Source organism: Benincasa hispida, chromosome 10 (assembly GCF_027475165.1).
Source record: "Benincasa hispida cultivar pf3 chromosome 10, pf3_genome.v1.1, whole genome shotgun sequence".
NCBI classification, from domain to species: domain Eukaryota; kingdom Viridiplantae; phylum Streptophyta; class Magnoliopsida; order Cucurbitales; family Cucurbitaceae; genus Benincasa; species Benincasa hispida.
The window spans coordinates 2,594,996-2,607,655 of NC_143487.1; the positions used below are offsets into that span (position 1 = coordinate 2,594,996).

At 27.0% G+C, this 12,660-nt stretch overlaps 1 protein-coding gene across 8 annotated transcripts; it reads left to right on the top strand.

Annotated features, from left to right (window-relative positions):
* The first annotated feature begins 2,753 nt into the window (after positions 1–2,753).
* LOC120087889 (transcription factor TGA9-like) lies at positions 2,754–11,263 on the top strand. Of its 8 annotated transcripts, XM_039044894.2 has the most exons (14): positions 2,858–2,986; positions 3,125–3,134; positions 3,174–3,344; positions 3,427–3,533; positions 4,164–4,240; positions 4,358–4,654; positions 5,488–5,538; positions 5,636–5,695; positions 5,811–5,888; positions 6,499–6,547; positions 7,758–8,029; positions 8,111–8,332; positions 10,101–10,243; positions 11,059–11,263. In XM_039044894.2, the coding sequence occupies exons 3-14, from the start codon at positions 3,226–3,228 to the stop codon at positions 11,141–11,143; spliced, it is 1,560 nt and encodes a 519-aa protein (XP_038900822.1). In that variant the 5' UTR covers positions 2,858–2,986; positions 3,125–3,134; positions 3,174–3,225; the 3' UTR covers positions 11,144–11,263. The 8 variants fall into 8 exon arrangements, 5 of the variants coding, with proteins under 5 accessions (XP_038900825.1, XP_038900821.1, XP_038900824.1 ...); XR_016524097.1 differs by having other exon boundaries at positions 2,754–2,986; positions 3,125–3,344; positions 10,105–10,243; XR_016524098.1 differs by lacking the exon at positions 3,125–3,134 and having other exon boundaries at positions 2,773–2,986; positions 3,186–3,344; positions 10,105–10,243.
* Positions 11,264–12,660: the final 1,397 nt, after the last annotated feature.

Below are 12,660 nucleotides of genomic sequence, written 5' to 3' on the forward strand. Positions count from 1 at the left end.
AATAATTACCTAATCCATAAACATTATTTTTATATATAAATTGAACCACACCTTCATTTTTGTACCAATCATTGGTATTGACAATTGATATTATAATTCAGATTCATCTTGCCTACAAAAGTAGTAGATACACACATCTTAAATTATTGAAATATTAGTGGTCCATATGATCGACTATTTTTCTATGCTTTTTATATCTTCAATAATGTTATTTATTATTTTAAACTTAAAATTATATGATAATTAAGTTATGAAAAACAGTTATAAAAATTGTGGAGACCATCCTAATATATTAATTTCACTTAAATTCTGTTCTAAAAAATAGATAGTAACAATCAAACAAACTTTTAATGTGTCACAAGATTTTCTAGAATGTTTGAATCTATATAAAAACTGCATTTTTTTTTTAATTATTATATAGATTTTGTCCATATTATTCATTGTTGGGAAATCTTAAAGGAAGGGTATTAAATTTCTCCTCAAAGAAACAAGCATTTGGGAGATATAGTGAAAGAGATAAGGTTAAGCATAAATAGTTTACGATGATAAAGATAGAAACTTTAGAGAAACCTAATTTTCCAGTAATAGAAAGGGAAATCTTAAAGTGGTATGGTTCTAGGTGATCAAATTACATTTGAAATTTAGAATATGGGATGTTGACCCATCAACCATAGGAATATGTAACACCAAACAAATCAATATCAAAGAGTTAAATATGAAATTTCAGAAGTGGGTTTTGCTCATCTTCTCCTGATTATTAGTTATTATTATTATAATGTTTTGGTTTGAAATTAAATGACATTCATTTTATCTTCCAAAATAATGCACACACAAAATTAGGAGTAGAGATTATCTTAAGATTAGTTAAGTGAAAAAAAAAAAAATGAAAGTAACATTAATCCTAGCCTAGTTAAGGGAAAAATAAGACATTTTTAGTGCACTTAATTTGTATTCGGGTCCTTGAGTTTTTAAGTTCCAACCATTTCACTTTTCAAGTTTGCTTTTAATAGTACCCTAAGTCCATTTGTAACAAAAAGTTGACATGACACCTAATTACTTAAAAATTAGGCTACGAGTTAGGGTGAGTTATAATATAAATACACCGATAAAATATATTTTGATCATCCGAATATCAAATTAAGGATAGTTGTAGAAGTGATTTTGAAATTGTTTAAATAATTTTTGTCTTGTGTTCAAACCCACTCTAAAATATTTAGGTTCTGTTTGGTAATCATTTGATTTTTGGTTTTTTTTTAAAAAAAATTATGTCTATTTCATACACATTTATTACAATGATTTGCATCTTTCTTAATTACAATGATTAAATTTTTAGTTAAATTTCAAAAAAAAAAAAAATTTTTTTTACTTCTTAATTCTTAAAATTTGACTTGGTTTTTTAAACTATGGATGAAAAGTAAATAAGAAATGAAGAAATTTGAAAGTGGAAGTAATATCCATATGTTTAATTTTAAAAAACAAAAACAAAAAGTAAAATGGTTATCAAACGATCTTAATTATTAAAAATTAATCTAATGTTTAATTCTACACTTATATATGATTTTTCATATGATAAATTGAAAAAAACCTGTTTCAAAGTGCATACAACATAAAACACAAAGATTTAATTTATTTATTATTATATTTTTACAATATGTGGAGTAAAACACAAAGACTTTAATCATTTAAAAATTAAATTTGAGCATGTTATCTTAAATAGTTATAGCTTCAGTCAAGGTGATATATGTTTTTTTTTTTTTAAAAAAAAAAAAAAAATCTCTTCCCACCACCACTAGAGATTAAATTGGCAAGACTTGTGTAAAGAAAAGTGAATCCAATTAGAGAGGATGAAGAAAAGCATCAAAGTAGAGAGAAATTACAAGAGCCAGTTTGTTGGAGCTTTTTCCTTTTATTACATAGCCTTTTTATTGTTCAAAGTTTCAAACCAAATGTTGTCTCACCCCTATATTCCTCAATGTCTATCCATACCCCTTCATTTTAATTTCTTTGTACTTGCTCTTGTTTGAAAAAAGTCCCACCCAACAACCAATGGAAAAGCTCTAACATTTAGGAGAGAGAAAAAAAAAAAAGGAAAAATTAAATATCATTTTATCACGTAGTTTATTCACTTTTAGTTCATATACTTTTAATCAATTTTAAAGTTAATCTCTACTACTAGTTTATTATTATTATTATTTTATATTTACTATAATTTTTTAAAACGTATTGAGGTGTTGTATTTATTTGCATGAAAATTATTGTGATTATTTAATCAATTATGATAAAAATTAACTTCAAAGACAAAATTTAAGATTTACTAAAACAACATAGACTAAAATTAAACAAATTTCAAAGTACATGGACCAAAATGGAGTTTTTATAATGCCTCGAGTTTAGGAGGGAAACATAAATGAACTGATATCGTATTAGAGTGAGAGGGATAATGAAGACACGAAAGTATAGTTAAGAAAAATTTAAAAGAATTAAAAAATCACTACCTATACTAATAAGATGCACCTTTCTTTTTGATGAGTAAGCTGTAGGAGTTTCATAGTTAGACGTGCTTAGCTTTGAGTAATTTTATATTGGGTGATCTATTAGGAATTTTTCTAGGATGCACACGAGTGAGGATAAGATACATCGTTAACATTAAATAAAGGGAAAAAAAAAATTCTGATTCATCCAACTTTAAAAGCTAAAATTTTTACTCTGCTTTAAAGCAAATTTATTAACTTTAGCCTTTATATATGAGCAACAAACAATAATATTTTTCAAACCCACATGGCAGAGAGAGAAATCCTGAAGGACAAGATTTTCCATATCTCTGAATTGAAGTTTCTCAAGTCTCAGATTATATTCAAACCACAAATTAGTTTAAAATAAAAGCTACATGATCAGCAGCCATCTAATAAGAATAAGCTGGTTTTCTTCATAGAGAAGGAGAGAAGAGACCCCATCAAAGATTCAAATTTTTAGTCCCCAAACACAGGTTTTTTTTTTTTTTTTTTCCCCTTTTTTTTTCCTTTTTTTTTTATGCAATTTTGGCACATGGGCAGTCATAAATCCCAGTAAGAATCAATACCCTTTTGTAAAAGCTTCTTCTTTCTCTGTTTTCTTGGCTTTACAGAAGATTATCTGTTGAAAGTTCTAATAGAAATTGAGGTAAAAAAAGACAGTTTGATTTGCAGAAGAAGAAGAAGAAGAATGGTTTGAAGAAGGAATTTGTGAATGGGGAGCCAAAGAGTTGAAGAAACTGTTCCTTCTTCAACCCATCATCATCATCATCATCTTCCATATAATTCACTTCTTTATGGAATCAACAACAATAATCTTTCCTCCACTTTGATGTAATTTCCATCAATCTGTTCTGTTCCTTTTAATGAATGTGTTAATTTCAAAACTTCCATTTTGATTACTTATGTCCCTCAGCAATCATGATGGGCAATCTTTTGATTTTGGAGAATTGGAACAAGCAATTGTGCTACAAGGACTCGAAGCGAAGAACTATAAACTCGATCATCACGAACCTAAACAAAGTATGTGTTTTTTTTCATTGGGTAAAATTATCAGTCACATTGTTTCGATTCCGTCCAAAGAATTAATGACGTAGGACAGAGACTACGAATTATAACCAAGTAGAGAGAGGAAAAAGGGGAGTTTGTGGGGTTGTGGGGGATATTGCTGTTTTGATGACCATAATAATTTGTAAGAAGAGAGTTGAATGGCATGAGGGTACAAACAAGGAAACTTGTAATCTGCTTACTGAGTTCTCAATAACTGCAAACTAAAGCCTTTTATTTTTTTTAAAAAAATTTGAGTAGGAATAGGATTTCTTTTACTTGGTGTGTGTTTGGTGACCCGTAATGAGATGAAATTGTAATATAATGTAATAAAAAATTAATGTTTAGATTGAATGTTTTGAGTCCGATTTATAATACAAAACTCATCCGTTTCGACAGTTTTCAATCTAGCTCTTTCTCATCATTTTCAAGCTTCATGATCTCATTTTTGTTCCGTCTTCAATTACTCAGGCTTTCCAATACTCTTTAATTTTGATTACATTACAGTTCTCTCCATATACTTTGAAAATCCTTTATTTTTTTTAATAAATAAATAAAAAGAAAATTGGGTGATTCTGTGAGATTTGCTTTTATGATTCTTGGCAGGCTTTTTCTCAGGCAAGCCTGCAGCAACTCTGGAAATGTTCCCTTCTTGGCCAATCAAATACCAACAAACTTCAAGAGTAAATTTTTTTCTTTCCCTCTCAAAAACCCAACTTTAATTTCTCCATTTCAGAGGAAAAAAAAATGATGGGGTTTGTTTATTTTCATAAAAAAAAAAATTTGAAAAAATGTGACAGGGAATTAGTTTGAGAAGAAGAGAAGAGAGCACAGATGAGTCAGGATCAGCTGTGAACACTCATACAATAAGCAAATCTAACCATCATCATCATTATAATCAAGAGGGGGATTTGGAATTGGAAATAGAACAAGAAGAATCTGATCAGATGAGTAAAAAAGGTTGTTCTTCATCTTGTTCTTCAGGTCAAGATCAGTGCTTTATTCAGAAGCATCTACCGCTGGTTCAACCTGAACAAATGTTCACTGATATTTCAACAACTGCACTTTCATCTCAACATCAATCCCTTCAACAAAAGGTTCTCTCTTTCTCTCAATTAATCAATTAAAAAAATTTAAAGTTCGTATCTTTTTCCACGCAAAAAGCCACCTATAATATATTAATTGTATCGTTAAACTTACGTAAGTATTAAAATTAGACCCTTTAATTTATATAATTGTAGAAACATGACGATCGTATAAGGTTCAATTTTTACAACTATAATAATTTTGAGGGTCCAATTTTAAAATTTATATGAATTTGAAGATTCCATTGAACACAAAATTGTATTTTGATCAAAGGGATCCATTTTATTTTATTTAATTTATATTATTATTATTATTATTTTTCTATTAGGGCACAGATCCCAAGAACTCTTAGAAAATCAAATAAAAGGGTAGGGTTTTCAGATTATTTTTATTTTTTTTATTTTATTTTTGTGTGACGGAATATCTGACATGAAAAGATAGAAGGAGGAGAGACCTGCAAGCACCATCAAAAGCCAATGAGAGGAATCTTCACAGTAATTTTTTTACTTTTATTTTTGGTTCTTGACCAACTTTTTACTGAACCCAAAAAACCCAGAGAGAAAAACATGGGGAGCTTTAAGGCCTATTTTTTTTGTCGGTTATTTCAAAATAAAAACCTAAGTAAAGTTGAAATAATTCGTTTAATAATAGAAAAATGAATCAGATAATGATGTTTTCTCGCTAAATACATTTCGTTTGTCGACATGTTTTTAGCTAACTTTGGCATATAGTAGGTCTAATATTGATAATTTATCATATTAATTAATATTATTATTATTGAATTCAGCTACCACTTTAGAGAGTTTCATTCATATATTTTTCTAAAATCTGACCAATAATGCAGAGAAAAGGATGTGGTTCCATTTCAACATCACAGAAACAACTTGACGCTAAGGTCTTTTAATTATTATAAACAAACATTGTTGCTTTTTTTTTTTTGGGTGTGTATTTTTAATGTTTTTTTTTTTCAAATAATTTGAATTTGTGTTTAGACATTGAGACGTTTAGCTCAGAACAGAGAGGCTGCGAGGAAAAGTCGACTAAGAAAAAAGGTTATAATTTTGTGTGTTTTACATTTTTTTTTTTTTTTGTCTTTATTTGATATTATTTTTAATCTAAATAGTAATTAATGAGAATTGAATTTATGGTAATTAATTATATGTATAGGCTTACGTACAGCAACTTGAGAGTAGTAGAATCAAGCTTACCCAGCTTGAGCAAGACCTTCACCGCGCACGATCTCAGGTTAGGATTTTTCTTTTTTTTTTTTTAGAGAAACATATTTTTTTATCCTAAAATTTGGATATGATTTTCATTTAGTCTAATATGAAAGATTATATTTTTACTTATTAATTTTGGGTTTAATTTCTATTTGGTCTCTAAATTTTAAAATATTATACTTTTATCTTTGAATTTTGACTTTTGTTTTAATTTGGTCTATAAGAATTTAATATTTATATTTTTTATCCTGATTTTCAGCACATACTTACTTTTAGTCTTTGGTGTTAATGAATATTAGTAAAATTATTTTTCACTAATCTTTCATCACTATTAAAAATTAATTAACATTAAATGTCTAAGTGAGGATAATAAAGACTCAAGTGTAAAAATATAAAATATTGAAATCTAAAAATCAAATGAAAATCAATTTCAAAATTCAAAGGTATTTTGAAATATAGGAAGATTGAATGGAAATTAAACTAAAAACTCTTTACGAAAATAGTGGAACATTTTGAAATTGAAAAATGAAAACTATAAAAATGATTTTTTTTCTTTTTTTTAATAAATTAATAAAATGAATATATATATCTTTAAATAGCAAAAACAATTGATGTGTTTTCCATTTTTTTTATAGGGTTTGTTTTTAGGTGCCTGCGGTACTGGCGGCGGCATTGTCAGCCCCGGTAAGCTTAAAAAATCTGCTCAAATTATAAAGTTTCATTTTGAAATTTTACTTTATTTATAAGGAAAGAGAAATGCATAAAATGAGAGAATTAAGACTTATTTTATTTTTAATTTTTCACAAATAATAAACTCTATTGGATAATTATTTTATTTTATTTTTGTTTTTAAAAATTAAGTTATGGACACTAGTTTTACCTCCAAATTTCTTCTTTTGTTATCTACTTTCACCAATAATTTAAAAAATCAAGCCAAGTTTTGAGAATTAAAAAAAGTAGTCTTTGTTTTTGATATTTGACTAAGAATTCAAATATTGTATTTAAGAAATATGCAAATTATTAAGAAATATAGATGAAATCAACATAATTTTTAAAAATAAAAAACCAAATGATTACCCTACGGAACTACAGTTGTTAGATCTTTGTGTTAAGATTTTATTTAAATTTAATATTATCATTAACGTGGCTATGTGTTACTATTTTAAATTTTAGGCCTATTATTTTATTAGGTTAAAGATAATTTCTAAATAAAATAAGAGAATTAAAAAATAATTTTCTAATTAAATACCTGGAGGTGTATATAAAGATAAAATTCTAGAGATTGCTTCTTTCTTTGTTTTATTAAGTTCTTTTTTCCTAAACCTAATTAAATTTTAAAGAAAAAATAAGACCTACTTCCACATGAGTGGTTAATAAATTTTTAATACCCATTTTTAATAATAAAAATTACTTTTAGCCTCTAAAATTTAATAAAAGTAATAATTTAGTCCCTGAATTTTACTATGTAACAATTTAGTCCTTGTACTTTAGAATTTGTAACAACTTAACCCCTATTATAGAAATTAGTGTTAAAATTTAATAAAATTTCTTGCATAAATAAACTGATAAATTAATTAGAGATTTGATATTTTTACATAATACATAGTCTACGACATAAGATAATAAAAATTGACATTTAATTTTGATTTTTATTCTTATGTTCATGACTAAATTGTCATAAATTTGAAAGTATAAGGACTAAATTATCATATACTAAAGTTCATAAACTAAATTATTACAAAATTGAAAGTAGATATATGTTGATTGCTTATTTTTAATGATCAATTACATTGTTTGTCTGTTTTTATATAATATTTGCATTTCTTATTATAAAATTGAACTGGTTACAAAGGTAAGTAGTTTATAAGTATGGAGAGTTGTTGAAAAATGGTAGGAAGTGCAATGTTCGATATGGAATATGTAAGGTGGTTGGAAGAAGAGCATCGACACACAGTGGAGCTGCGTGGGGGATTGGAGGCATGTCTACCAGACGTGGAGCTGAGAGTGAGGGTAGACGCCTGCATTTCCCATTACGACCAAATTTTTCGATTGAAAGGAGAGGCTGCTAAGTCCGACATCTTCCATCTCATCACTGGAATCTGGATGTCTCCGGCCGAGCGTTGTTTCATCTGGATCGGTGGATTTCGACCCTCCGATCTCATCAAGGTTAGCGTTATATGTAGATCGAAATTCCAAACTTGACCATTTAGTCAAACATACGTTGAGTTTGAGTTGATTGATGAACAGATGTTAATGTCACAATTAGACCCCATAACAGAGCAACAAGTGATGGAGATTTACAAGCTACAACATTCGTCGCAACAGGCTGAAGATGCTTTATCTCAAGGCCTTGATCAGCTCCACCAGTCTTTGACCGATTCCGTCGCTGGTGGTCCCGTCATCGACGGCATCAACCACATGGTTTTGGCCATGGACAAGCTCTCTAGTCTCCAAGGCTTTCTCCATCAGGTAATTACCTTCTTTTCATATATTCGTTAGTAATTAATTATGATTATGACTTCAAATGAATGGATTCACATCACGTTTAGTTACTTACTTTACATTCAAATCTATTCATACATTTCACTTCTATAAAAACACTTTCAACTTATAAGATTTTCTGGGACAGAAGATTAATTATAGACGTTTTCAAAATCCAAGATCATTTTAATTTTCTGATCTATTAGAGTAGGTGGGGGTGGGTTTGCAATTTCACGTTGACTATCCATCTCCTCGTATATATATGAATGTGACCTAAATTCTATATGCAAGTTCTAAAGTAGAAAAAATAACCGAAATAGTAAAAATAGAATTCAATATATATTTATATTTTTTACTATTTATTTTACCCAACCAAAAAAAAAAAAAAAGAGAGAGAGAGAGAGGAAGAGTATGCTATTACATCAGAGTAATTATTTTAAATGATAAAACTGTTTAAAATATTTTCAAATATAGTAAAATGTCACTGTCTATCATTGATAAATACAGATAGAAACATTAATAAGGATAATTACATAAGGCTAATTGTTTTTCAATGTCCATCACTAAATGATAATGATATTTTGCTATATTTATAAATGAGTTGACTCATTTTTCTTTATTTAAAAACAACCCATTTCATAATTACATTTTCATATAAATGATTCAATAATAAATTGGAAAAAAAAAATCATTTATTGAGGATTCATATTGAAAAAATCAAGGTACCTTATATTGTTTTTAAGATACTACGAGTTAGTCCTCTTATTGTCAATTGATTTTAAAATGAAACTCATGTAATCTAATATGATATTAAAGTCTATGAAGCCAAAAACGAGTATTCGGTTAAAAAAAAAATGGAATTCGAACCAAGAACAGTGGACTAAAAAAGACACCACCTATTATTTTGATACACGCACTGCACTTTTCATTGACAATTGATTTTGAGATAAAACTCGTGTTACCTAATATCAGTTTATTTTGTGGTCGAATACATATGGTTTTTAGATTAATCATGATTATGTGAAGTATATGGTTTCTAGTTCTTTACTATTGCTACTATTATAATATTTTATTTTAAGACGACCTCGATGGACAAAATGTTTTCGAGTGAAATAGTTTTGTTGTAAAACGTAATTTATCGAAATATATTCTATAAATTTCTCGGATTAGGTATCCATATATTTTAAAGTATATAATTTCTTATTTTTAAATTAGTTATTTATAAAATGCTTTTCACACCTCTTTCCTTTTATATAAGGATTTTACCAAAACACAAATGAAAGCAAAGATTCTTCATATTGATGGAAAAAGTCCTTTCATGTTCAAGCCTTTGGAAAATGGCTCTTGTCTTCAATAATTTGGCGATGTGACTGAATTTTATGATAGATTAATTCAAAGATGAGCCAACCAAAGTTGTCAACAAGTTCACACCAAAGATTGAAATATCGTAACTTATATTATAAATTAAAGATTAATCGATATCTTTCATATCTTTTATAAATATACCTAAAACATAAAAAGTTATCATCTATTAATCCAAGTAATAAATGAATATGAATATGATTTATAGTAGCTTCGAATTAAAAAATAACTTAATAATTAATTTAAGTATTATTTTGTAAATTTATTTGTTTATAGAAATGTACATCAGTATTGATATTATGTTGATAGATATATTAATATATTCATAAGATTTTGATATCAATATCGACATCAATATTTCTATTCTTGGTTCTAATCGAGATTTGGGTTTTAGGCAGATATTTTGAGACAACAAATGCTTCATCAACTACGTAGAATACTCACTATCCGACAAGCAGCGAGATGTTTTCTAGTAATTGGTGAATATTACAGTAGATTACGAGCCCTAAGCTCCCTATGGTCCTCTCGTCCAAAGGAGTAAGATTTTACTTATATCATTTCCTTCTTATTTATCTTTTGTGTCTCCTAGTTTTAATAAAATCTAAATCATTTACAATGTCGATATTTTTATGTCTAATTTGTGATAGTAAAATGGTATATATAGTTGTAACCAATAGACATACTTGATATTAATAGGTTGCATAGGATACCTATTAAGAATAAACGAAAATTCTTATCTATTTCTACGATAGTATGATTATACTATATATCTACTTTCTTAACATAATTTTTTTTACTTTTGTTTTGGTTCTACCCAATAAACTTCATATCGATTAAGATAATCACCCTTATTTATATACTACATAACTTTTCCATCCTTAATCAATATAAAATTTTGTTTGCACATAACATTATAAGTAGAAAATGATTGTGTGAAGGTTTTTCTTCTTTTTTAGTTCTAACAAGTGTGTGAGAGAAATTTCCACCACTATCGTAATACCTACTTTATATATTTTCTCTATATATTTTATTTCCACGAAGAATTATTTAATGTTGTTAGACTTCACATCATTCTTAAATGATGCTGACGTGACAATCAATTAATGAAAGTTGTACTCATATATACTAATGTAGTATAACAAAATTTTGAAACCTTTTGACTTCTTTGGCCTACAATATATATTCTAACCAATTTAGTTATGTTAAGATTGATAAATAGTCGTGTTGGTTCTTTTGTAAGTTCAATGCATGCAAGATGTTGGGATTCAAATTTTTTACTTCTTAATCGATTATAGATATATGTCTTAAGCAGTTAAGTTTTTTTTGTAATTAGTTGCATGTGAATTTATTAGGGGTGAAGATAATTCATGCCAAACAAGTACGCATCATCAAGGGCATATGGTTCAACCTTTGCACCATCGTTTCTCAAGCTTCTAATCATCTCATTAAATGGAAGCCTCTGATTTCCTCACCCCTCTTCTTCTCAATTGTTGAGGATTTTTTTTAATCAACTTTTACTACTACTTTTGGTTAATGTTAAATATCTCTTGGTATCAATTTTTTTTTTTTTTTTAAAAAAATTAGTTTATATATGGTATTTTTTTTAGTATGTGAATATAAAGTAATGGGGATTAGAAATTTGGACTCTATACATTGGGGGTCGTTTGGATTTTGACGAGAGGAAAAAAAATATTTTTCAAAAAAAATATTTTTATTTAAACTCTTTTGATAAAATCGGTTTTAAAAAATACTTTGAAAGTGTTTCAAAAACTATTTTGAGTAATTGCTGAACACTTCAATTTTTTTTTTTTTTTTTAAATGACTTATTTTCAAAATTAAACACTTGAAAAGTTAAATCAAACACACTCTAGGTTTTTAAGGTTTGTTTGGTAATAGTTTCACTCTTAGTTTTATGTTTTTGAAATTATGTTTTTTAACTTCCAATTTTTCGATTATGATTTTTACTTTTCTTAAAGATGAACATGTTTTTGAAAATTATGATCCTGTTTGATAAATATTTGGTTTTTATTTTCTAGTTTTTGAAAATGAAGCCTATAAACATCGTTTTCATCTTTAAATTTCTTAATTTGTTAATTACTTTTTACAAATGTATTAAAAAGACAAGTTTAAATTTTGAAACTAACAAAATAGTTTTTAAAAACTTATCTTTGTAGAATTTACCTAAAAATTCAACTATGTTACTTAAGAAATATGAAAACCATTATAAGAAATTGGGATAAGAAAATATGTTTAATTTTCATAAACAAAATGATTAAGAATGGGACCTACTTTTTTTAGTTTTCAAAATCCGACTTGGTTTTTTAAAACATTATTACAAAGTGGATAACAAGACATAAAAACTTGTTGATGAAAGTAATATCTTAAGTTTAATTGATTTTTAAAAATCCAAAACTAAATAGTTATCAAACAATACCTAAAATTTTCATATAGTATTTAGATTTCCCCCTAGGAAAACGAAAATGAAGTTAATTAGTAGATTGAGTTAATTGAAAATTTCAAAATCCTTTGATCTCATATCCATTAGATTTTATTTATTTATTTTTAAATACCTCTACAATTTTGTATATTGTAGGATATCTTAGATTTAAATTCACGGAATTTTATTTAGTAAAATTTTTACCTAAAATACTTAAATTTTAGATGATCATTTTGGCTCATTTTGTTTGTTTGTTTAATTTATATGCAATTTAAACAGGGTGGAATAAATGGATATATTTTGGGTACACAAGTATAGACGTTATGAGAGCAAATTATACCTAACAAATAGTAATCAATAATTAAGGTCCCGTTTAGTAATCATTTTATTTTTTGTTTTACTTTTTGAAAATTAAGTCTATATCATCTATATTTATTACCATCATTTGCATCTTTCTTAACTATAATGGTTAATTTCTTAGTCAAATTTCAAAAATAAAAACAACTTTTTGAAATCT

What these genes read in the sequence shown, in the direction of transcription:
- LOC120087889 (XM_039044893.2), top strand. Translation starts at nt 3,226, where the DNA reads ATGGGGAGCCAAAGAGTTGAAGAAACTGTTCCTTCTTCAACCCATCAT. An exon ending in AAAGTCGACTAAGAAAAAAG is followed by an intron (nt 5,696 to 5,810) that starts GTTATAATTTTG and finishes TTATATGTATAG; the next exon opens with GCTTACGTACAGCAACTTGA. An exon ending in GACCCTCCGATCTCATCAAG is followed by an intron (nt 8,030 to 8,110) that starts GTTAGCGTTATA and finishes ATTGATGAACAG; the next exon opens with ATGTTAATGTCACAATTAGA.